Source organism: Somniosus microcephalus, chromosome 8 (genome assembly GCF_052327205.1).
Source record: "Somniosus microcephalus isolate GS21.2 chromosome 8, FLI_Smic_1.0, whole genome shotgun sequence".
In the NCBI taxonomy this organism is placed as follows: Eukaryota; Metazoa; Chordata; class Chondrichthyes; order Squaliformes; family Somniosidae; genus Somniosus; species Somniosus microcephalus.
Genome location: NC_140994.1, coordinates 246,209,723 through 246,236,521, shown reverse-complemented (window position 1 = coordinate 246,236,521; position 26,799 = coordinate 246,209,723). Strand labels below are relative to the sequence as shown.

General features: G+C 45.3%; 1 protein-coding gene across 1 annotated transcript in view; it reads left to right on the top strand.

Moving 5' to 3' along the window:
• The first annotated feature begins 8,449 nt into the window (after nucleotides 1-8,449).
• LOC147114254 (uncharacterized) overlaps nucleotides 8,450-26,799 on the top strand; it is a 43,745-nt gene continuing 25,395 nt past the window's right edge. The window contains exons 1-4 of the mRNA XM_085995944.1: nucleotides 8,450-8,543; nucleotides 17,773-17,882; nucleotides 22,456-22,797; nucleotides 25,612-25,881. Coding sequence (XP_085852070.1) covers nucleotides 17,795-17,882; nucleotides 22,456-22,797; nucleotides 25,612-25,881 — 700 coding nt within the window. The 5' untranslated portion in view covers nucleotides 8,450-8,543; nucleotides 17,773-17,794. The remainder of the gene's footprint in view (nucleotides 8,544-17,772; nucleotides 17,883-22,455; nucleotides 22,798-25,611; nucleotides 25,882-26,799) is intronic.

The following is a 26,799-nucleotide window of genomic DNA, read 5'->3' as shown; positions in this document are numbered from 1 at the left end:
AAAAAAAATTCTAAATCTGAAAATGTGATGCCAGAGGAGTGGTGGAGCCTGAGGAACTACAGCTAATGATCAATTTATTTTATAACTAAGTCAAGGGTATAATTTATTATATCATTAAATTTAGTGTTTAATTCATTAATAAGATCTAGGGAGAGGTCATTAAAATTAACTAAATAGAGGATACTACCATTAATTTTCACTGTATTAAAATCTGGCATATATAAATAATAAATAAGTGTTAATTAAATAATCTAATAAATGAATAATAAACAAATAAACAAGGAGCAGAGCAGAGTAAAAGAGGAGGAACCTGAGCAGTTTAAAAAGGAGTCCCTCATTTTAATTTAATTTTAAGTAAATAACTAAATAAATAAAACAAGGTGAGATAGGGATGGCAGTGCAGATGGTGTGCCTCAACCGCAGCTTGTGGAGAGCATCGCGATCCCAGACAACCACATCTGCAGTAAGTGTCTGCAACTCGAGGAACTTCAGCTCAGAGTTGTTGAGCTGGAGTTCAAGGTGCGGGGCATCAGGGAATGGGAAAGTTACCTGGACACTTTGATCCAGAAGGCAGTCACACCCCCTAGGTTAGGTAGTTGTACAAGATTGGTTAATGGTCAGGGACAGGAGGGTGTGACTGTGGCTCAGGCAGGTAAAGGGATCCCAGGTGCAGTGCTGGAGGAGTCTCGGCCTTTGCCCTTATCTAACAGGTATGAGGTTCTTGCTGTCTGTGTGGATGAGGGCTAATTCTGCAAGGCGGATGAGCAAACTGACCATGGCACCGTGGTACAGGAGGCCATTCAAGTGGGGGGAGTGAAAAGGGCTGCGCGGCCCATTCAAAATGCAGCGCATGTGTGTTTTTTTCCATTGAAAAGTCGGTGAGCCAGCTGTGCAGGAGGACCAGAGCGCCGTGCGACCGTGCAACTTACAGGGAACATTGGTGATAGGGGACCATATAATCAGGGGGATAGATACTATTCCCTGCAGCCATGACTGGCAATTATGAAGGTTGCCTGCCTTAAGGGTTGACGACATCTCCTTGCAGCTGGAGAAGAACTTGGAGCGTGAGTGTGAGAATCCAGTTATCATGGTCCACATAGGAACCAACGATATACGTAGAACTAGGAATGAGTTTCTGCTGAGAGAGTTTAAGGAGCTAGGGTCGAAATTAAAAACACAGAACCTCAAAGGTAATAATGTCTAGATTGTTAACTGAGCCACGTGCAAATTGGCATAGGGACAGACAGATGAATACATTAAATGCGTGGCTGAAAGAGTGGTGTGGGAGGCAGGGGTTTCGCTTCATGGGGCACTGACACCAGTACTGGGGAAAGAGGGAGCTGTTCTGTTGGGATGGACTCCACTTAAATTGGGCTGGGATAAGTGTCCCGATGAATCAAATAACTAGAGCGTTCGATAGGACTTTAAACTAATGAAGTGGGGGAGGGAGGATTCAGGAAAGGGTCAATTCAAAAGCAGTAAGAGAAATGTCAAGGCTGTAGAGCAGAGTAGCAATTTGGTTAAAATAAGCATAGTGGGTCAGGAAAGGGCAGAGAGGATATAGGGCATTAGAGACTAAGGTGACGTCAGGGAAAAAGAGGAAAAAGTTAAAGCTAAAGGCACTATATCTGAATGCGTGAAGCATTCACAACAAAATAGATGAATTAATAGTGAAAACTTAAATAAATGGGTTTGATCTAATAGCCATTATGGAGATGTGGTTGCAGAGTGACCAAAGTTGGGAACTAAATATTCCAGGATACTTGACTTTTAGAAGAGATAGTCCGAATGCAAAAAGGGGCGGTGGGAGGTCGGGGTGTAGTCCTGATAATAAAGGATGGGTTAAAGACAGTAGAGAGAAAGGATCTTAGCTCAGAAAATCAAGATGTAGAATCACTTTGAGTAGAGCTAAGAAACAACAAGGGGCAGAAAACATTGGTGGGAGTAGTTTATAGGCCTTCTAACAGTAATTGTAGTGTTGGGCAGAGTATAAGTCAGCAACTTAGAGTTGCATAAAACAAGGATAATACAGTAATCGTGGGGAAGTTTAATCTTCATATAGACTGGGCAAACCAAATTTGTGGTAATAGTGTGGAGGATGAGTTTGTGGAATAGAAACATAGAAATATAGAAACACAGAAGATAGGAGCAGGAGTAGGCCATCCGGCCCCTCGAGCCTGCTCCACCATTCAATGCGATCATGGCTGATCATCCAAATTCAGTACCCTGTCCCTGCCTTCTCCCCATACCCCTTGATCCCTTTAGCCTTAAGAAATATATCCAACTCCTTCTTGAATATATTTAATGAATTGGCCTCTACTGCCTTCTGTGGTAGAAAATTCCACAGGTTCACCACTCTCTGGGTGAAGAAATTCCTCCTCATCTCTGTCCTAAAAGGCCTACCCCTTATCCTTAGACTGTGACCCCTGGTTCTGGATTCCCTGACCATCGGGAACATCCTCCCTGCATCTAGTCTGTCCAGTCCTGCCAGAATTTGATAAGTTTCAATGAGATCCCCTCTCATTCTTCTAAACTCCAGCGAGTACAAGCCCAATCGACCCAATCTCTCCTCATACGTCATTCCTGCCATCCCAGGTATCAGCCTGGTGAATCTTCGCTGAACTCCTTCCATGGCAAGAATATCCTTCCTCAGATAAGGTGATCAAAACTGCACACAATACTCAAGATGTGGTCTCACCAAGGCCCTGTCCAACTGCAGCAAGACATCCTTGTTCCTGCACTCAAACCCTCTCGCTATGAAGGCCAACATACCATTTGCCTTCTTAACCGCCTGCTGCACCTGCATGCTTACCTTCAGCGACTGGTGCACAAGAACACCCAGGTCTCTTTGCACTTCCCCTTCTCCCAATCTATTGCCATTCAGATAATAATCTGCCTTCCTGTTTTTGACACTAAAGTGGATAACCTCACATTTATCCACATTATATTGCATCTGCCATGCTTCTGCCCAATCACCCAACCTGTCCAAATCATCCAGGAGTTTCTTGGCATCCTCCTCACAGCACACACATCCACCCAGCTTTGTGTCATCTGCAAATTTGGAGATATTACATCTAGTTCCCTTGTCTAGATCATTAATAGATATTGCTTTCAGCTGGGGTCCAAGGACCGATCCCTGCGGTACCCCACTAGCCACTGCCTGCCACTCGGAAAAAGACCCGTTTATTCCAACTCTTTGCTTTGTATCTGCCAATCAGTTCTCTATCCAAGTCAATACCTTGCCCCCAATCCCATGTGCCTTAACTTTACACGCTAATCTCTTATGTGGGACCTTATCGAAAGCCTTCTGAAAGTCCCAATACACCACATCCACTGGTTCTCCCTTATCTATTTTACTTGTTACATCCTCATAAAATTCCAGTAGATTAGTCAAGCACGATTTTCCTTTTGTAAATCCATGTTGACTTTGTCCGATCCAGTCACTGTTATCCAAATGATCTGCTATTACATCTTTTATAATGGACTCTAGCATTTTCCCCACTACCGATGTCAGGCTTACCGGTCTGTTATTCCCCATTTTCTCTCTACCACCTTTTTTGAATAGTGGGGTAACATTAGCTACCCTCCAATCCATGGGTACTGTTCCAGATTCCATCGAATGTTGGAAGATGATCAGCAATGCATCTACTATTTCTAGGGCCATTCCTTAAGTACCCTAGGATGTAGATTATCAGGCCCTGGGGATTTATCGGCCTTCAATCCCATCAATTTCCCTAACACCATTCAAGATAGATTTCTAGTTCAGTATGTTGAGTAATGAACTAGGGAACAAAGTATTTTAGATCTAGTGTTGTGCAATGAGAAAGGATTAATTAATAACCTTGTAGTAAAGGTGCATCTGGGGAAGAGTGAACATAATATGATAGAATTTTATATTGGGTTTGAGAGTGATTAAGTTAAGTCTGAAACTCGGTTCTTAAAGCTAGTGTGATTGATCCTTTATTATCTTTTATCTCTATCCACATGGATTATATTTCTGTCTTACTGATGGCTGCATCACTTTTTTCTACTGCCATTAAGTTATCTCTGATAAGTACAGCTACTTCACCTCCCCTTTTCCCTTGCTATATTTTCTAAATATGTTATACCCTGAAATTTTTAATTCCTAGTCCTGATTTTTCTGTAGCCATTTCTCAAAATCCCTACTTTATCGGGATTCTCGCAATATATTGGCTCGGATTTTGCGGTGGGTATGACAGTGTACTCTGAGATTATGCCATCATACCATCTTTGAAATATGCAGGAGGCTTGGGATTTCTGCATTGCACTAAATCCTGAACTTGCCTAAGAAGAAGAAGAAGAAGAACTTGCGATCTATCAAGGTACAGCTGGACAGATGATCCACACTGCCCTGGAAATCCCAATTGCTGGCGCAGAGTTGGGCTATTTGCCCACCAACTGCCCAGCAATTACAGACCTTTTTCTTACCGTTAGTGCAAGCAGGCGCAGGAGCCTGTTTCACATCTTAAAAGAAGATCTATGTATGTCTATTGTGTACGTTTTGGTGGAGGTAACTTTTTTTGTCGGTCAAGTTTCATTTTAATTACTTGGGAAGTTGAATAAGAAAGTTAAATTACGTGAACATCTATCAAATTTAGTGACCAATTCTGTCCTTTCAATTCAAAAGTGAACAACGTAACAAACAATATAATGCATCTATAACAAGGAAAATAGATTTATCTATTACTAGTCTAAATGGGATCTCTAACATATATTTTAATTCTGAAAATTAACATTGAATATATGGCTGGGAATCTCTGAAGTTCAATAACATTACTTGTCGGAGTGTTAGACCTTCACTGAGTATCAAAACAGAACGTTGTATACATCGGGACATAAAATTGTGAATTTGGATGAAAAAAGTAAAGCAAAATTATGTTTGCTGGTTATTTCCAAAATCTAATCGAAGTTGTACAGTGAGGATGATTGCGAAAATGATCTGCTGACAAATCACTTCACTTTTGATGTAGCCACAAGCTTTAATTCACATTGAACTTTGGTGTGACACGTAAACCTCTTTAAGATCATTCAGTGTCCTCTTAAAACCTACTCATTAAATGGTCAAATGTGTTAGTTGCCCTTTCAGGAAAATATTGGAACCTATTTGAGTGCATCTGAAAGAATTGGTAACCATTCTGGTATCACTTTACAATAAAGTACATGTTCTTAGAAGTTTTAAAAAGTTTTTCAAGTTTTTAATACTTTTTGAAATGTAATTTCAATGGAAGAGACTAAAGATATTTTCGTGGGCGTGGCTTAGTTTTGATAGATTTTGTGGGCGTGTCTTCCCTTACACATAGGCTGTATGCTGCGCCCCGCCTCCCTGATGTCACACGCTGCGCAGATCCCTGTAGCGGCAAACAGCAAGTCTCCGTTCTGGGCCTCGCACAAGGTAAGTTTGTTTATCTTTTCGTAGGTTGTTGGCGTACTCCATAGAGACTGGAGGGTCAGTGGTGTTCCCCAGGGGTCAGTGTTTGGACCGCTGCTCTTTTTGATATATATTAATGACCTGGACTTGGGTACACTGGGCATAATTTCAAACTTTGCAGAAGACACTAAACTCAGAACTGTAGTGAACAATGAGGAAGACAGCAACAGACTTCAGGATGGCATAGACAGACTGTTGAAATGGGCAGACGCATAGCAGATGAAATTTAATGCAGAGAACTGTGAAGTGATACATTTTGGTAGGAGGAATGAGGAGAGGCAATATAAACAAAATGAGACAATTTTAAAAGGGGGTGCAGGAACAGTGAAACAGAAATTTCCACTACGTGACAAAGTGCTCGTTTGCAGTAAAATATGTTTTGTAAATGACGCTTTTTCAGTAGAGGAAGTGCTCTGTACAGATTTCGGAGAAAAGCCTGGAGATATGTGGTCGAGAACTCAGCGTCGCCATAAATAGAAGACCACATTAGTTCTTTTCAAAGATTGTGAAAGTCTTGGTGCGTTCTGTAACATCAGGGTTGAAGTACAATGGGAATGCAAGGGAAAAGTGGATCTTTATAAACGTGGTGGCCTGGAGTTTCTGCTTCGGGTGCAATCGGCGATCCCAGCGCAAATTGCACCCAAAATTGTGCTCGTTATCAGAAGTGCTTTTTTCCCCTCAAACTCATTTGTATATCGCCAAATTTAAAATCTGCCATGAACCAGTAGTTTAGAACATAACTTTTAAGAAGTAAACTTTGCTTTCAAAAATAGTCCCTGATATAATGAAGAGTGGTAATTGGTGCAGTTTCATTAATGTAAGGGGTTTTAGATCACAGAGGTTTCTCTCTCTAGAGGCCTCTCTCTCTTGCACAGGAAAACCTTGAGTGGTTCGACCCACTCGCCCCTTAGATTCTATACTCTGGACTTTGGGGCAGGAACTACAATGTAGAGAAAACTCTTGTAGACCAAGTTTGATGAAACGAAATGAGATTTTATTGCATATGGAAACACAAATCAAATGCAAGCAAATAAGAGAGTACATGGGAGGGAAAAACACAAACAAATCATAATGACACAATACTAACTAAGGCAAATACAGGCATATTATACTTTACAAAAATCATCATGAAATAGGGAAACACACGGAACATCGAGGGATAACAACTCATGTTAATTATACCCTTAAATATCCACCCCCTTAAACCTATCTAGATCTGATTATGGAGGGCCAGAAACATGCTCACCAATCCAACTAGGAAGTGCAAGGTTTTGAACCAGTCTGCGTTTGGTCCTTTCAGGCATCCCGTCTCCACGTGGATTGTGGAGCCCCAGCGAGCTGCGCCTCACCTGTCTCCTGAGGTGGGGGTCGGGGGCGGCTGGACACCGGCTGGCCTGGATGTCGGCGGGGTCAGGGATCGTCGGCTCGACCCCGGTCAGGTTCTTTCTGTAGTTTGATTTTGTCTCCTCACCCGAGCCTGGAGAGGGCCTCTCGTTTCGTCAACGGCCCGGGGTTGGTCGATGATCTCCCGATGTTTGACCCCGGGGCGGGACGCCGGCTCGAACGGTCTTCTTGATGGTGGTTTGGTCTTCTTCTCCTTCCTCTCTGTCGATGGAGAGGAGTCCCGCTGATCTTCTCCCGAAGCGACTCCTCTTTACCCAGCTCAAAAGCTGGACAGGTCTGCAAGCTGGCAAGCTGACGAGGGTGTCTCCTCTCGTTCTCGTTCATTCTTCTACTTGCTCTACTCTTACCCATGTGTCCACACAATTATACTTCTTTTCCAGAAGCCCTTATCTTGCGCCAAATCAGGTTAGTCTTTGTTTAACTTTTGGCGGGCTTGTTGCACAACGGGGTAGTTATTATATTTAAAACTGTTCTTGGATGGCTGGTAACGGCCCATCTCTGGTCTGGAATGACCTTCATTGTTTTTAATGTCCTGGTGATGTCCTTAACGGGCCCTTGATGCTCTTCTCATGAATATGAAACTGTTCCCTTTTGTCTGGGTCAACATTTAGATGGCCTTTATCTACAGGCCGATCTCGACTGGATCTGCATCCAATCTATATGTATATCTGGGTGTCTGGTTTCGTTCTCTCAGAAACGGCTTCCAGAACTTACTTTGGGCTGAATCCACAAAAGCTGTCTGAGGATTTGCAGGAACCATTTTAAAGTGTCCCAATAAGTTGATCACGGGGTCTGGCGGCCATTTTGAATGCCCCTTTTTCTGGGCTTCTTTTAAAATAGTCTTTAAAATCATGGCCTCTTCTGCCATTCGACCCTTTATAATATAAAGTATAATTTTGCAAATCCTACATTAACACAGATCACAATGGGTTTCTCACAAAGAATAAGCATTTTTAATCAGTGTCTATCCACCACCTGTGAGTGACCTGATTTTAATAAGCTGAAAAAGACTTTAAAAATCTGTACAGAGCCATTTACTAGTTACATTGGTGTACAGTAGTCAGTTTCTTAGTAAATTAAAAAAAACTTACATTCAAAAACTTTTAAAACATGCCTATTAGTGTCCCTGCGCCTAAAAAACTAGCTTAATTTTAAGAGGCTCCTCGAAGGCCCACAAACAGGCACAAATACTGGAAACTCCCCACGGTGATTAATTCGATCTGGGGTTTGGCGCGATTTTTTAAAACTGTAGTGGAGCTAAAAGCACAGAATTTCGACCCCGGCACTTCACGGTATAACACTCCTTTCATTATAAAACAGCAGATTCTCCGATTTACCATGAGCTCTGCCATTTGAGATCCTCCAGTAACATTTAAAGTAACAGATCCCAAGACTGACCACTTTGCTACCCATACCGAAATGATTTTGAACATGATAGTTCCCATCTTGAGCTACCCTCTGTTTCCTATTTTGAGCCAATTTCTGATCTCAGCTCAAACATGCACAACACCAATGGTGTCTGAACCCTGAGCTGAAAGGGAAGAGGAAGCTCGCCTGCCCTGCGGTTTCGCAAGAGACAACGCCATTTACTTTGTGCAGAGCAACAACTGAGAACCTCAGTGTTGTGCGTCGCTGTGCTGGGAGTTTGCTGCTCAGTCTCTGGATTTCTTCACTAGTCTCTTCCCACAAGGTAGGCAATCTTACTGCAATCATTCTTTTTAAAGGATTGATTTAAATATAGTTTAAATAATTGATCGCCTTTTTCAAAGATGTTGCACCCTTCAGACTAAGCAAGGGCAACATGTAATCCTTTATATGGTTTCATCTCCTTTTTCATAAAATTACACTAAGGGGGTTTCTTACAACTCAATGACTGCTGTCTGCTATTTTACACATTTTGAGCTTTCCTGCTTGTTGCCTGGTCGATATAAAATTTTGTCTTTAACTGGACTTGAATGTTCTGGTTTCCCAAGTGATGCTCTGGTTCTGTTTGAGGTTTTCATTGTCCTTCAAAGTTCTGCTGCCGATTCAGTACTTTGACTAATCAGTGATGCCCAATTTAGTTGAAAGCGTCTCCCGGAGAAATAGGCAGTAAAAGAGTGAAAAACTAAAATGTAAGAGAAGAGATGAACCATTACGGGCAAACTTGATTGGCAGCCCTTAGTGTGGGCTTGACGACTGCCCCTACTTTTAGTTCAGCTCCTTCAGTGAATATGATACAGGGAAAAGCAGAAGCTCTAATTGACCTAAGGATCTGCCTGAAACCCGTTAACTTCTAATTGAGCTCGGAAAGCACAGCAATTACACCTTGCAGTCTGAAATCGTCACATTGAGTTATCACTGTTTCCCTTTATCGGCACAGCAATACAGTGTGTGTGAGATGGTACAATGCTCCTGCCCTTATAAACCAGCCTCTGACCTACTGTGAGTAGCACCATATCAGATACACTACCTTTAAAGAATTATGTTTGGAAATCTATAAACAGAAGGATCACTGTCTATTAACGGTCATTTGGATCATTAAAATGTCTGACCATAATGAAATTGTCATGGGCTTGTCTAACTGGTCCTGATTCAGGTCATGTGAGTAACTCAAAGCTGTAGATGGTTCTCTTAGTGTCACATTTTTAGATGAACCACATTTCTGACTTGGGCAGGTTGACTGTGACACTACGATAACCATCTACTGCTTTGGGTTAGTCACATGACCTAACTCAGGACCAGTTAGACAAGCCTTTGACCATTTCATTATTGTCCGACATTTTAAAGATCCGTAAAAAAACATATGTTTACTTATATTGCAGAGTTGGTGTGAAAAGTTTTATTTGTAATTACAAATATAAAAATTATTAGTTTCACATAACTTGCAGACAAAACGCTCAAAATATAAAGAGGTAGATTTTCATAAAGCTGTCGGGAAGGAGGCGGGACTTCAACTTTCGGCTTTTAGTCCCGCCTACATCAACGTCCGGCCAATCCGCGCGACTTTCCCTTGATTGATCTTGTTGAGCTTGCCCAGCGGGCTCGGCAGGCCAATTAAGGGCCACCTGGCAACAGGTGATGTCACAGACTGAAATTTCATCTGTCAAGAGGTGTTGACAGATGAAATATCAGCGTTTCACAGCTGTTTGAAGCTGTCAAACACTGACAGTCTGACTTCTAACCTAAGTCCTTCTACACAGACTCAGTTAGAACTGTCACCAGCAATGAAAGCTGAAGGCTGTCACTTTTGACAGCTCGCAGCCATTCAGCTTTCAGTGCCGGCTGAGTGATGGACTCCCGAAACCTAGAGGAAGAAAGGCTGTTAAGGTAAGTACAGGTAATTTAAACTTCTTTACACACTTTAGACACAGCAAACACACTTACCTTTGCACTCATGCACCCATCACTCACCTGAACACCGACATCACGACCCCTCCAAGTCCTTCAACCCGACAGCCCGACTGCTCTAACCTGGCGTGGTTTGGAGCCGTCAGCAATCCCACACGACACCCCTCAAAATCGGGATTAGGCTAAAAACTGCCTGTTAACTACCTGTTAACAGGCAGTTAATTGGCACTAACCCCTTCCCGCCATGGGTCGGCGGGTCCCAGTGCGGGGTGGGTACCCGCCTCCTGTGAAACTTACGTGGAGGCGGGTTTTGGGCGGGATGGTGTCGGGACCCCCGAATTCGGGATTTTCCCCCCCACATGCCTGAAACCCTGCCTGACGGCTCCAGGAAAATCTACCCCAAAGTGTCAGCCGTGGCTCATTTGTAGCATTCTCGTGTCTGAGTCAGAAGATTGTGTGTACAGTCCCACTTCAGAGACTTGAGCGCATAAACTTGGCTGATGCTTCAGTGCAGTATTGAGGGGGTGCTGCACTGTCGGAGGTTCCATTTTTCGGATGCTCTACCTGCCCTATCAGGTAAACATTAATGATCCTAGGGTACTATTTGAAGAAGAGCAGGGCTGTTATCTTGTTGTCCTGGTCAACATTTGTTTCTTACCCAAAATCTAAATCAGATATTCTGGTCATGTCATTACTATTTGTGGAACTTTCTGTACGCAAATTGACTGCCACATTTACTACTTTACAAATGTACTTTATTGATTGTAAAGTGTTTTGGGATGTCCTGAGGTTGAGAAAGGCACTATAACTACATGCTACAGGTATTGTTGAGGCAGAGACAATTGCATCTTTAAGGGAAAATTGAATAAATATTTGAAGCAGGGTAAGATTTAGGGCTATGAGAGAGAATGGGGCAGTGGGATTAGTTTTGAATTGTTCTAGCAAAGTGCTGGCACAGACACAACGGGACAAATTCTTCTGTGACACAATCTTCAATGTCTCTATAGAAAGGGTGGATGTCATTGAAGATTATATTGAGCAATTATCTTTGTATCCATCAGAAAGAACCTTATCCAGGAGGTAGTCATTCACTTGTTAAGGTTCTGCCTGAGAACGTACACATGTATGTGCGTGCACATAGAGAGAAAAAACATGTATTTATAGACTGCGCTTGACATCGAGGCAGCATTTAACCATGCGTGGCCCCAAGGAGCCCGAGTAAAACTGAAGTCAATGGGGATCAGGGGGAATACTCACAGTGTTGGAGTCAAACCTGGCACAAAGGAAGATGATTGTGGTCGTTGGAGGCCAATCTTCCCAAGATGAGGCCATCCCTGCCCATATTTTGGTAGCTCAGGATGCTATTTTGTGCATAAAAATGGGGGCTGCGCGTTGGAATTTTTTGGGCTTTCAGTCCCAGCCTCAAGATAGACTGCTGCCACCTCTAGGCTGCTGATTTGAATCATATGTAATCTCAAAACAAGGAATTTCTTTGCTTAATACAGAGTGCAACAACCTGAGGTAAGATTATCAAACAGCTCACAACAACAACTGGCATTTATATAGCGCCTTTAACATCGTAAATGTCCCAAGGTGCTGCGCAGGAGTATTTTAAGACAAAAAATTTGACACCGAGCCACATAAGGATAAATTAGGGCAGGTGACCAAAAGCTTGGTCAAAGAGGTAGGTTTTAAGGAGCGTCTTAAAGGAGGAAAGTGAGGTAGTGAGGTGGCAAGGTTTAGGCAGGGAATTCTCGAGCTTAGGGCCCAGGCAACAGAAGGCACGGCCACCAAAGGTTGAGCGATTATAATCAGGGATGCTCAAGAGGGCAGAATTAGAGGAGCACAGATGTCTCGGGGGGTTGTAGGGCTGAAGGGGATTACAGAGATAGGGAGGGGTGAGGCCATGGAGGGATTTGAAAACAAGGATGAGTTTTCACACAACTGACAAGCAAAATCTACTGGTGCACAGGTGTGATAGAACTAAGCTGACTCTGATAATAATAATAATAATTCAACTTTAATGTCATTGTACAATGCACAAGTACATGAACAACGAAATGTGATCTTGCAAGCTCCCATGAGTCTAGTACAAATAACATTAAACGTAAATAGCACCGTCCTGGGAGAAGCAAAGCCGCTGCGTCTGTGCGCGCCGCCATTCCATTTCCACCATTCCTCCTGTCCGACAATCTTCAGCCCAACGCCCAGGCCTGCTCACCAGCCGCCCCTCCTTCTGTGACCTTCTCACCAACCGCCCCTCCTCGGGGCTCCCTCCATGACCTTCTACACCTGGTCTTCCCTGATGGTCACTCCTCCAACTACTAACCAGGCCTGGCTCTGCTTAGCTTCACAAAGCCTTGACCAGTGACCCTGTCCCTAGTCCCAGGAACAGGGCTCAGTGTTAGTGATGAACAAACCAAGACTTTCCTTTTGGTAACTATGTAGCGGTTCGTGTAGATCGCCACTAAATAAGAGAGTTTGACTTCGACGAACTATAAATAAGTTGTTTATTTACAGGAACAGGCTAATTACATCAGGTAAGATAGCAGGTAAGATGGCTGACTGTAGGAGCACCGTGGTGTAGGTCTTGTCCCAGCGGGGACTCCACGAGGACTGAGTTCGCAGTCCTGTGGGGAGCGTGATGACGTCATCGCGTTTGTGTTGTGACGTCATCAAGGTGTTCGCGTTTCCCGCGCTTAGGGCGTCACGTGATGCGCGTCGTTGGCCGTTGAGGCCGAAGTCGTGAGGCCGGGCTGTGCCGGTGCTTGCCGCGGGAGCGGAAGATCACGTCGCTCCCGTCAGCTGGCCGTTGAGGCCGAAGACGCTAGGCCGGGCTGTGCCGGCGCACGCACATCACGTTGTACGTGACGTGATGTCAGCGCGCTAGGGCGCGTCTTAAAGGGGCAATGGCCCCAAGAGGTAAGTTAAAAGGGCAACGGCCCCAAAAGGTGTCTTAATGTAAGGGACAACCAGTGGTACCGCCACATAGGCCCCCCCAGAATTCGCTTTAACGAAAGTCCAAGGATGAGATGGTCTGACGAGCTGGTGGTCATGGCGGTCGTGCTGTCTCGACTTGGTAGACGAGGTATGAAGATGCTGCTCGTGAGCGGATCCTTACGCGTGTCGTGGTGAATAAAACGTATCCGTCAGGCGAAGGACCGTGGAGACGTGCGAAACAGCAGGCCTTGTCAGAGTGACGGGCAGGTTGGGCGGACGCGGGCGATGTCTCCGTTGGCTGGTGAGCGAAACCTTCGGGAGGCTGGAACGCAAGGAATGGCGCGTGCCATAGTGCTAGGACGTGAACACAATGGAGGGTGAAGAGTTGCTGTGTTGATCAGTGATCGGTGAGGCTAGCAACTTTCACGTGGCTGATCGCAGCCGCAGGATGCCCGTTGGACCCGTCCTCGATGTGTGCAGCTTCAGTCGACGTTTGCGTTTGTTAAAGGGAAAACTGGAGAAAGGGCGGCAACGGTCCAGGTTGTTGTTGCTTTCAGGAGTGGTTAACTCTGCCTGGAGGGCGGCAACACTTGTAACAGTTGTAGATTTAGGAGAAAACAGCCGGGAGGGCGGCACGCTTTTGTTCACGCCGAATCGTGTAGTAGGTAACACAACCAGCAAGCTGAAGGGCTGGTGTGTCGTCGGCGGAGAAGGAGTTGTCAGTGTTCACGAGGAATGGGTTCTCGTGGTTCGCGAGGGATGGGTCCTCGTGCGCGAGGAGTGCGTCCTCGTGTTTTGCGGGGGAGAGTCCTCGAGGTATCCCCGCGGGGCACGCTCCGATCTTGTGGGCCCGAACATGCTGTACCCCGCGCTTGGAGAGATGTATACTTGCTGTTGCTTTGGACGTAGAGGCAGACGATCCGTGTGGCGGTAGAAGAGTCGAATACGGAGACCGTGAGCACATGCGTGGTCTGTGCCGCATCGATGTTCGCGGTGAACAGGGCTTCTACCTGCATAAAGCACGAGGGAGACCGTGGCTCCCTGGATTGCGGTAGCGACAGCAGAACGGCTGATGCTTCCATAGCGTGCTTCGTTTGTGAACGACGTTCACAAACCCACCAATTGTAGCGCTGGTGGATGACGGTTGCCGTTGGTCTTGCTCTACCTCTGTGAAATCGTTCGTGAAAAACGGGCTCACCTCCAAGCTGCACTTCCGTTGTGAAGACGTTCGCAAAGACGGGGTCGCTTGTGGTGGAATCGGTGTTAGGCGGTTGCTGTTCTGTGGTTGTTCGTCGGTTGTGCGTTGGTCGTCTTGAGTGAAGACGAGGTTCAGGCCCGTGTTGCTACCGTGAAAATCGTTCACGGATATGGGTTCACCAATTATAGCGTTGGAATTGATAAGCTCCCGTACTCACGTCGTGGGGTCACCAATGTAGCGGCTCGTGTAGATCGCCACTAAATAAGAGAGTTTGACTTCGACGAACTATAAATAAGTTGTTTATTTACAGGAACAGGCTAATTACATCAGGTAAGATAGCAGGTAAGATGGCTGACTGTAGGAGCACCGTGGTGTAGGTCTTGTCCCAGCGGGGACTCCACGAGGACCGAGTTCGCAGTCCTGTGGGGAGCGTGATGACATCATCGCGTTTGTGTTGTGACGTCATCACGGTGTTCGCGTTTCCCGCGCTTAGGGCATCACGTGACGCGCATCATTGCGTCGCTGGCCGTTGAGGCCGAAGTCGTGAGGCCGGGCTGTGCCGGTGCTTGCCGCGGGAGCGGAAGATCGCGTCGCTCCCGTCGGCTGGCCGTTGAGGCCGAAGACGCTAGGCCGGGCTGTGCCGGTGCTTGCTGCAGGAGCGGAAGATTGCGTCGCTCCTGTCGGCTGGCCGTTGAGGCCGAAGACGCTAGGCCAGGCTGTGCCGGCGCACGCACATCACGTTGTACGTGACGTGACGTCAGCGCGCTAGGGCGCGTCTTAAAGGGGCAATGGCCCCAAGAGATAAGTTAAAAGGGCAACGGCCCCAAAAGGTAAGTTAAAGGGAATTATGGCCTAGAAATTCGGTTGGGTTAGCGCCCAATTAGGGGCGTTAGAGTGGGTTGCGCCGGAAGTATCGCTGCGCCCGAAATTCCGATGGACTCTAACATCGGCGTTACCCGGTAGCGCTGCGCCGGCACCGATGACGTCATCGGTGTGCGCAGCGCCCCGGTTGCAATGCTATTCCGGCCCGATGGCCAAATTCAGTTGCGGCCGCCTCGCCCGTGGCAGCCGCAAACAGCGTTTGTGAAACAGGATGTTGCAGCTCCGTAAGGCCGGCGCATAAAGGTGGAGCGGCGGCCGGCCGCTTTCCCGGCGGCCGCCTGCCCGCACCTCCCTCCCTGGACTCCTGCACTCCCCCCCCCCCCGTGCGGCACTGATGTGTGTGTCCCGCGAGCCCGGCACTTCTCCGTGGTGCCGGGCTCATTTGTCGGGGGAATCCACCGGTGATCTGACGGCTGCAGGCAGCTCCTCCTTAACAGAAGGAGGAGGCCTGCAGTACCCCAGCCTGCCGCACCACATCGGGTGCCGCAGCGGGGGATGAACGCCTGAAAGCTACATTCAACGCCCCTAGCGAGGCGCAATATCCCTGCATTAGCGCCCGCCGCCGTCTTGGCCCGGGGCAACTGAATTTTAGGTGGGCGCTACGGCAATTCTGGCGAGCGCAAAATTTCGGGCGCAAAAGCCCTGGCGGAGCCATACCGAATTTCTAGGCCTATGTGTCTTAATGTAAGGGACAACCAGTGGTACCGCCACAACTACTTCTTTTAACCCTAATCTTGACCAGTCGTTTATATTATTTTATATCAGGTTTTTAATTTTTTTTAAATGTATTAATTTACAGGATGTGGGCATCACTGGCAAGGCCAGCATTTATTGTCCATCCCTAAATGCCCTTGTGAAGGTGGTTTCCTGTAATATCCTTTCACTGTTATTGCAAGGAGGTTGAAGTACAAGAGTAAGGAAGTCTTGCTACAATTGTACAGGACTTTGGTGAGACCACACCTGGAGTACTGGGCACAGTTTTGTCTCCTTATCTAAGGAAGGATGTACTTGTCTTAGAGGCAGTGCAACAAAGGTTCACTGGATTGATTCCTGGGATGAGAGTGTTGCCCTATGAGGAGGGATTGAGTAGATTGGTCCTATACTCTTTGGAGTTCAGAAGAATGAGAGGTGATCTCATTGAAACATATAGGATTCTGAGGGGCTTTGACAGGGTAGATGCTGAGAGGTTGTTTCCCCTGGCTGGAGAGTCTCAGGATAATGGGTCGGCTTTATAAGACAGACGAGGAGCAAGTTCTTCACTCCGAGTGTTGTGAATCTTTGGAATTCTCTACCCCAATGGGCTGTGGATGCTGAGTTATTGATTATATGCAAGGTTGAGATAGATAGACTTTTGGACTCTAGGGGAATCAAGGGATATGGGGATAGGGCGTTAAAGTGCAGATGAGGTCAAAGATCAGCCATGATCTTATTGAATGGCGGAACAGACTCGAGTGGCTGTTTGGTCTATTCCTGCTACTAATTCTTAAGTTCTTAAGTAGGTAGGGAGTTCCAGGATTTTGACGCAGCGACAATGAAGGAACGGCAATATATGTCCAGTTAGGATGGTGTGTGACTTGGAGGGGAGCTTGAAGGTGATGGTGTTCCCATGCACCTGCTGCCCTTGTCCTTCTAGGTGATGAAGTTCATAGGTTTTGGAGGTGCTGCCGAAAGTGCCTTGGCGAGTTGTGCAGTGCGTCCTGTAGATAGGACACTCTGCAGCCATGGTGCGCAAGTGGTGGATGGCGGGGAATGTTTATGGTAGTGGATATGTTGCCAATCAAGTGGACCGCTTGTCCTGGATAGTGTCGAGCTTCTTGCAAGTGGAGAGTATTCCATCGCATTCTTGACTTGTGCCTTGTAGGTTTTGGGGAGTCACTTGATTCATCAAATCCAGCATCTGACCTGCGCTAGTAGCCAAGGCATTTATATGGCTGGTACAGTTGAGTTTCTGTTCAATGGCGACCCCATGGAAGTTGCTGGTGCTGGATTTGCCGATAATGCCACTGAAAGCATATTATTATATAGACATTATTATCAATAAATTGAGCAGCAATGAATAAGAAAATGCTAATTTCTGTTAATTCATATCCTCGGTTACATAAAATTCATAGGTTATCTGATCAGTTTTATTTAACTATGTGGAAGTGAAAATTACATTGTGAAAATCTTTGCAAGTGCACTTTTTGTCCATTCTTCCTATAACAGGTAATTACATTTCACTTTTTATTTCTACTTCAATTACTTTATTCTAAGTTGGAAAGTCTATGCGGCTGGTGGATAAGAGGTGGATTTTGCACAGTCCATTGTTTATTAGGATGAGTAACTTTTATTACACTTCTCTGAGGAAGAGGTGGGGAAGAAGTTTATGAAGAAATTTACTGAAGAAGTTTATTGTATATTTTACAGTTCCAAGTTAGAATTGGGAAATAATTTGGAAAGCTGTTTTACCTCATTTCTTTTCTTCACAGTCTGAAGTGTTAAACATGTTCAGGAAATGTGCCTCAGTTTTACTTCTGGTGGTTTTCTGGTGCTATATATGTATCTATATCTATATGTATATTTCTTACAGGCAAAGAGACGGAACCTGTGAAATGAGGCTACGATTTTTCTGCAACAAAATGCCAGCTGGTTTGATGTTCAGTTTCTTTGTGTTGCTACTTCCGTCTGTTTTCACACAAAGTAAGTGCCTTATTTCCACCAATCACAGTCATATTGTTTTACTTTATCAGAGTGTTTAATGAATTCACCCAGCTAGTATTCAGCAAGCAAGTAAGGTTTTTATTTTCATGTCCCTGCTCCTTTAAACAGGGGGTAGAGTTTCCGCTTTGGTCACAATCGGCGATTGCGCCGCAAATTGCGCACAAAATTACGCCCGTTTTGAATTTTTTTTTTATCGAGTTTCTGCTCAACTTCATTTGCATATCGGCAAAAGCAAACTCTGCCCTGAAGCAGCGCAATTGGGCAACGTTTTAAAATGTAGTTTTTTTTTTAAGTTGCTTTAAAAAATATTCCTTGATATATTTAAGAGTGGTAACTTGGTGCAGTTTGCTTGATACAGCTGGAAATGGATTTATCAAAAAATAAGCATTTTAAATCAGTGTCAATCCAGCACCTATGAGTAAGTGATTTTAAATGATTGAAAATGAATTAAAAAAAATATACAAAGCTGTTTTCTAGTTAGATGTAAGTTGCTTAGTAAATTATAAAAAATAATCATTCAAAACATACCTATTAGTGTCCTTACGCTCAAAAGTTCCAGCTTATTTTTTGGAGCCTCCTCGAAGGCCTGCAAATGAGCGCAATTAGTGGAAACTCCCAATGGTGATTAATTCATCCTGGGGGCGGGGCCAGCTGCCAGTGCGATGGCTTTAAAAGTAGCGCAAAAGATGGCGGAAACTCTAGAACTGTTGAACGCAATTTCCGCTTAAAATTCCGCAATCTTTTGCACTGTTTACGCCGATATCGGGGAAATCATGCCGAAAAAAACAGCGTGATCGAGCGGAAACGCCAGGCCGCTGTGTAAGTTCACTTTTCAGAGTCCAACAGTGGAACAACTTAATAAAATGAAAAATGTTAGCAGATTTCTCATTGCTTTCAATTCCTTTTCCCGATCTATCTATTAATCTCTCTATCTGTCTGTACATCTACTCTTGCATGGAGGAAACGTCCATCAGAGCATTTTCTGTATTCTATGATATGTTATATTTGATCATTCAACAGAATAACAGATTGCATGTGGTATAGAATGGGTCAAAAGTAACAACAATATTAAAATGTTAATAAATGTTAAAATTAGGAATTATTTTGAATCATTTTTTGTGTTTGAGGCTGTGCAACATATAAAAGTTATATTTGGGTAAAACATCATTTGAAAAGGTTTGAAGGTTTGTCGCTGATCCTCACTTTGGGTCACATCTTGGTTTAGTGTCCAAAGGTGTTTAAACATCACTGTGAATACAGTGCGCTAAGAGCCATTGTGGCTTTGGTAATTGTGATGTGAGCTGGTATTTAATCAAGGCTTACAGACACATGGGGTTTACTGTGTTCGATGACTTCCCTTATGACAATGTAAATAAAATAATGGTTACAATGAGGATTAGTTTAATGTTACCCTTGAAATGAAGGAAGATTATGATTCAAAGGTGGAAATGTATTCCAGGGAATGGTAACGATGAACTATTGACTGAATGATGTGACCACTGTCACCAGAGGCCACCTGGAATTATCCAAATGCATTAACATTAAATGTCACCTTCACAGCCACAGTTTCACCTTTCACAGAAAAGGCAAAGCACCTGGTGGAAAGAGGCTGCAAGTCAAGTTCCAAGAGCTGGTTTATCTCTGTCACGGTGTCTTATCAGACACGGGGGGGGGGGGGGGGGCGATGCAGGAACTGCCTGATCACTGCCCACCTCAGAAAACCCTGTCACAGGACAAACAGGGTGGAGACCCGACGTAACCGTAACCTGCACCAATTTCTCTCCCCAAGCTCCTTTCCACCTAAATAATGTCCCCTGCAGACCAGGAGTTGCGAGGAGATATTGGAGCCTTTATTTTCTGTAACAAGAAATTTAGCCATGACCTCTTTTTTTATTTTGATTACTTTTTGTAATAATAATGTATGTCACATAGAATTACTAAGTATTTTACAGCACAGAAATATCTCCATCTATGTTCAGAAAGCTCTAGTAATAGATACACAGAATATCTACTGGAAGTGTTCTGTTTTTCCCTGTAACAGTGCCTGCAGTGACGGTGACATGATACAGTGCTTTCTCCTCATGTATTATTGCTTCATTGTAACCTTCTCTGGATTGAACTCCTCAATGAAGGAGCTTTGCCAGCTGGATTTCACTCTCCCTTCTTGCCCAATTTTGGATAGATTGTGGTCGGCAAGGGCAGAAATGCTGGAGTCCATTATAAAAGATGTAATAGCAGAGCACTTGGAAAACAGTGACAGGGTCGGACAAAGTCAACATGGATTTGCAAAAGGGAAATCGTGCTTGACTAATCTACTGGAATTTTTTGAGGATGTAACTGGTAGAATAGATAAGGGAGAACCAGTGGATGTGGTGTATTTGGACTTTCAGAAGGCTTTCAATGAGGTCCCGCATAAGAGATTAGCGTGTAAAGTTAAGGCACATGGGATTGGGGGCAAGGTACTGACTTGGATAAAGAACTGGTTGGCAGACAGGAAGCAAAGAGTTGGAATAAACGGGTCTTTTTCCGAGTGGCAGGCAGTGACTAGTGGGGTACTGCAGGGATTGGTCCGAGGACCCTAGCTATTCACAATATATATATAAATGATCTAGATGAGGGAACTAGATGTAATATCTCCAAGTTTGCAGAAGACACAAAGCTGGGTGGGCGTGTGTGCTCTGAGGAAGATGCCGAGAAACTCCAGCATGATTTGGACAGGTTGGGTGATTGGGCAGAAGCATGGCAAATGCAGTATTATGTGGATAAATGCAAGGTTATCCACTTTGGTGGCAAAAACAGGAAGGCAGATTATTATCTGAATGGCAATAGATTGGGAGAAGGGGAAGTGCAACGAGACCTGGGTGTCCTTGTGCACCAGTCGCTGAAGGTAAGCATGCAGGCGTAGCGGGTGGTTAAGAAGGCAAATGGTATGTTGGCCTTCATAGCGAGAGGGTTCGAGTACAAGAACAAGGATGTCTTGCTGCAGTTGTACAGGGCCTTGGTGAGACCACACCTTGAGTATTGTGTGCAGTTTTGGTCACCTTATCTGAGGAAGGGTAGTCTTGCCATGGAGGGAGTGCAGCGAATATTCACCAGACTGATGCCTGGGATGGTAGGAATGACGCATGAGGAGAGATTTGTTCGATTGGGCTTATACTCGCTGGAGTTTAGAAGAATGAGAGGGGATCTCATTGAAACTTATAAAATTCTAACAGGACTGGACAGACTGGATGCAGGAAGGATGTTCCCGATGGCCGGGGAGTCCAGAACCAGGGGTCACAGTCTAAGGATAAGGAGTAAGCCATTTAGGACAGAGATGAGGAGGAATTTCTTCACCCGGAGAGTGGTGAACCTGTGGAATTCTCTACCACAGAAGGCAGTGGAGGCCAGTTCATTAAATATATTCACGAAGGAGTTGGATATATTTCTTAATGCTAAATGGATCAAGGGATATGGGGAGAAGGCAGGGACAGGGTACTGAAATTGGATGATCAGCCATGATCTCATTGAATGGCGGAGCAGGCTCGAGGGGCCGAATGTCCTACTCCTGCTCCTGTCTTCTATGTTTCTATGAAAGTGGGGATGGGGATCCGGTGGGCTGCTCCCTGCACATTGTCGTCACTTCACTGAATATATAGACCCAAATATGGAGAGATTTATTCAAATTACGTGGAGATGCCAAGTGTTATCAGATGTTACATTGACCATCATTACTGCCATAACAATGCTGGAACACAAGGGACAGCAGCATGTTCCCGGCATCTAGTTTTGTGTTGGCTTGAGGGAGGGGATTTCAATATCAAACATCTATCTGAAGCAAAGCAATTGATCATGATCAAAGCAATTTGATCCCTCCCTCTTCCAGGTGGGTCCCTCGGATCAATGTACGAATCCTGCTGGGAGCCCACAATAATTATCGCAATTTTGCTGATCTCAGGAAATTCCCCAGGGATCTTGGTTTGGGAAGACAGGCGGGCACGGAGTCTGTCACGCTGACCTACAGGCAGATAATAGCCAAGTGGAAAATCCTGCCTCCCTTTGTTATAGGTAATCCTGTGGGTAGCCTGGTCACTGGTGGTCCAGGAGAACCAACAACGTACTGGGCATTGCACAAGAGAAGGGGAGATCACTTGTAGAGATCGCTGACCTGATTTTTGAGCCTGAAGTGATAAGACTGCTCCAGTACTCTATTCAGTTTTAGGAGAATATTGATTATTGTGGTGGTATTTCAGGTTTCTTAACAACGATTCCCCTTCCACACTCCCAGTTAATGCTGGAAATACGTATTGTGAAATTGGACACTGCAGGCCCAGGAGGTCAGAGTGCAGTGGCAGAAATTCACCCTCTAATGTCCTAAAGTATCAGTGGATTAGGCCAGATTATTCCAGACAGTCAGCTCTTCACTGGGGTGTGCATGTGTCATTGCTGAATCCGTTGTATGTAAAAAATATGACTGTGAATAAATGAAGTCCAATATTACTCATTACAAACACGGGATTAAGGAGTTGTGGTTTCAATATTTAAATACTTACATTGTTCGTCTTTCTACCAGGAAACCCAAATCATATTTATTTTTTGGATGAGGGAGATGACATTCCATTAAAAGGACCGGACAATCCTGGGAATGGCCCTGTTGTCTGGGAATGGAAACCACACTCAGGGCAAGAAATCCAGCGGCTGGTTACTTTTTACAAAGAGAGTTCGGGCTGGTGGGACGTACAATGGAACGATCATTTTAAAAACAGCAACTTGTACCGGATGGTAGGATGGAGTCCTTGGAGCATTAATCTGAGAATTAGAAATGCCGCATTTAAATTGGCGGGATTGTTCATCTTGACTCAAACACAGCCGAGCAATAAAACCCTGAAACAGTACGAAATATTTGGGGTCAAAGGTGAGTGGAACAAAGTCTAGAAAAGGTTCAATAAAATGATTCTTGGTGAATAATTTCATGTGTAGTGATGAGAGATTGCCCGGATCACGTGAGGTTTATATCACCCAGTGCAGAGAGCATCTCTCAGTAAAACAACCAGGGGAAAGATTGTGTTCATTGTTTCTCCTGAAATGGTCAACATGAGTAAAACGTTTCGACAATTTCACCAGAAATAGCAAACCGAGGAATCTACCCCACAGAGAGTATTATGGTCTGCACACTGGAGCACTCTCTGTCAGATGTACTGAATTCTGTTACCAAACCAATAGATCCCTTGTAGTAATGGGCCTCAGCGCGATGGGACAGGAATAAGATTGGCCAGAATCACTGCTCCTGATTGCTGTCCAGTGAGCCTGTTAGATGTGTCACTAGGTTGAGATCCCAGAGGATGTCAAGTGTCCCTGGAACTCTTACTATGACAAGGAGTTAACGCCTTCAGGAAAGCAAGAAGAACATGGCAAAGAAAAGGAGATGGGGGGAATTTTAACCCCAAATAATGGTTGGTTTGGGGTCGGGTGGGAGGTTCCAGAATTAAAAATCTGAATCCTGGCCCCAACTTGCCTCCAACCCGCCCACTTCTGGTTTTAACGGAGGTGGGACGGGGGTGGGGGGGCAGCTAACCTGCTCACAGGAGGTGAGTTTGCACTTTAAATATTCTAATGGGGTTGGGTGCCTCATAGTGATCCACCATTTTAAATTTAACTGTGGGATCGGGGAACCCGCCAGCTCAAGGGTGACGATGACTGCTTCATCCAGGGTTTCTGCCTCGCCACCCGCCCATGATCGGACGCCCCACCCCGACCCTTCTGATCGCCCCCCAAACTCACCCTGGGGCCTCTGACACCTCCCCACGAGACCTCCGATCTCTGACCAGCCTTCTGCCCTCCCCTCTGGCCTTCCAACCTCCCCACTCCAGCCTTTTGACTTCTCTCTGATCTCCGATACTCCCTCTGGCCTTCCGACCTCCCCACTGCAGCTTCCATCCCTTCTCCGATCTCCGATTCTCCCTCCAGCCTTCTGACCTCCCAACTCTGGCCGTCCGATCTCTCCCCTCCGGCCTTTTGACCTTCCCTCTTGGACCTCCGATTCCCCACTCCGGCCTTCCGATAACCCCACCAGTCCCTCACTCCCTCCTCTCTGTGGCCTGGTGTCCCAGGCCTTTACATTCGAGCCTTTCCTTCTGGCTGGCTGCGGGCGGGAAACAGAGATTTTAAATGTTGATCAGGCCCTGTCACTAAATTCGGTCCCGCCACTCCCTATCTGCCTCCAAAGACTTTGCACCATATGCAAGGCACAGTAAGGACTGTGATGGAATACTCTCCACTTGCCTGGATGAGTGCAGCTCCAACAACCCTCAAGAAGCTCGAAACCATCCAGGACAAAGCAGCCCGTTTGATTGACACCCCATCCACCACCTTAAACGTTCACTCCCTCCACCACCGGCGTACCGTGGCTGCAGTGTGTACCATCTACAAGATGCACTGCAGCAACTTGCCAAGGCTTCTTCGGCAGCACCTCCCAAACCCGCGACCTCTTCCACCTAGAAGGACAAGGGCAGCAGGCGCATGGGCACAATACCACCTCCAAGTTCCCCTCCAAGTCACACACCATCCTGATTTAGAACTATATTGCCGATCCTTCATCGTCACTGGGTCAAAATCCTGGAACTCCTTAACAGCACTGTGGGAACACCTTCACCACATGGACTGCAGTGGTTCAAGAAGGCAGCTCACCACCACCTTCACAAGGGCAACTAGGGATCGACAATAAATGCTGGCCTTGCCAGCGACGTCCAGATCGCATAAGCGAATTAAAAAAAACAAAATTCCGGCCATTGTATCTAGGCAAAAATATATTAAAAACTTTAGTTTAAGTAAAACAAAATCTTTAGTTTCTGCCAACCAAGGATGCTGCTCAACAGCTGCACTTTCTGGTTGGTTGATGTGTGTAACATCTAACTGAGGCTGAGGTCACTGTCAAATGTACTTGATACAAAATATAATCCAATCCTGAAATGTCATAGTGGCCAAAATATGATGGTGACTGTACTGAGCCTGGACCATTGCTCCTGAGGTGTTGGCCCAAACTGCACCAGAATGAGTTGACCATAATAGAGAGTCAACTCATTTACATTTGTTAGTGGCACTCATGGTACATAGTGCGTGGTACTCGGGGAATGTCACATGGGTCGGGCACCAGAGTGTTGGGCGCCAGCAGCTAATGGATGGCACCATTATTTTGGCCTGATATTGGAATTAAAGTCCCTGTTGAAGATTTGATTCTTACTTGTCATGTTGAAGGTGGGACTGAGAGTCAGGGTGGGCATTTTTAGAACAAGCCTCTCCTGAAGTGCCGTTCCTCATGGACGCTCAATGATTGGAGCCCAGCTCAGGAGCATTTTGGAAGGCCACTAATTTAAATAACGTAATGACTTTTGATGTGGATTTTGTGCACTGGCTCCCATTGTGGTTTCGGCTTCCCCAAATGTCATCCAAACTATGTAACCTTAACCTGACCCCGGATACTCCAGCAGGGTCAGGGGTAAAGGTCATCGGCCGCACTCTGGCTCATTACTCTGGCAGAGCAGGGCCGAGAATTTTCAGGCCCACTGTGTTATTCTACTGCTAAAATGCACTTGTGTGTAATCTGGTCTGACTCTTTAATGCAGCAGGTACAAGTGCTGATGATGGGCACATCCTACGGTTAGTTAGAACCTAATCGTTGGATTGTACATGTCACTACTTACACTAAATCTTATTGATCTGTTTTTCACAGTTGAGTCAAGTCCACAGAGTGTTGTGGTGGGCAGTGACGTTACACTCAGCTGTACCATCTCCAAACTCTCAGATACAGTCAGTCTTCAATGGAAACAGAGAGACTCATCTCAGGTGAACAGGAGGAACACTGATCAGATCCGACTAAATAACACAGTCTATCTGATAGTCAAACATGTTGCAGTAGAGGATAAGGAGTTGTACACGTGTGAAGTGCAGGAAAATGGATCCATTATTCTCACAGGAAAAGCTGATTTTTCTGTGAACCAGGGTACGTGCAGTTACCTCACTATAGATGTTAAAGATTTGCTAATATAAAACTGTTACATATAAAGTGGAGCCATACATGTCAACCATCAGCACTTCATGCTTACAGTCAGCATGTGGGGGCCTGGTGCACATATCAGCATTGAACAAAAAACTGGCCTCTCGCCCCTCAATGCCACTTCTAACCGAGTTCTGCTGCTATTTGAAGTGATTCCAGCTGCTGCATACTCTCGGCTTCAAATAAGCATTCAGCTGGGAGCAGGACTGAGGGAAGAGGGAAGGGCAGGGAATCAATGGCCATGAACGCAGAGGGAAGGTGGAAATGATGGCAATGTAGAGGAGAGATGGTGGGCAGAGGGAAATGACAGAGGCTGGGAGTGGGGCTTTGGGGGAGGAAGAGGGGAAAAGCTGAGAGTGGAACTTTGGAGTAGAAGATAAGAATTTGCATTTGTGTGAAGTGTTGATAAAAGACTCTTATTAAAATAGCATCAAAACTATTGATGTGGATCAGGGTAAGGACAGAACTACCTTACAGTAGATATTAAATAGTTACTGAAATAACACTGTTACACACAAAGTACAGGGAGCACAGAGACAGCATATGCTTTTACTGCAGACTGGGACCTTATTTTCCCTTTGGAACTTTGGTGTAAATATAACATTGCAATACAGTGGGCAAATATCAACAACTGGGTCTTGATGGATCTGACAATAAATATCTAAAGAGTTGAAGGTGGACAGCAACATTCTCACACAGCTCATCAGTTATCAAAACACAGAGACAATTCTTTGATAAATAAGGTTCACTTTACTCACTGCAAGGGCACAGCATTAAAGTCTATCCCTGAATATCTATTCAGTGCTCTTCCAATACACACACATATGGCCGGATCTTTCCAGGATGGTAGGGGGGCGATCGGTG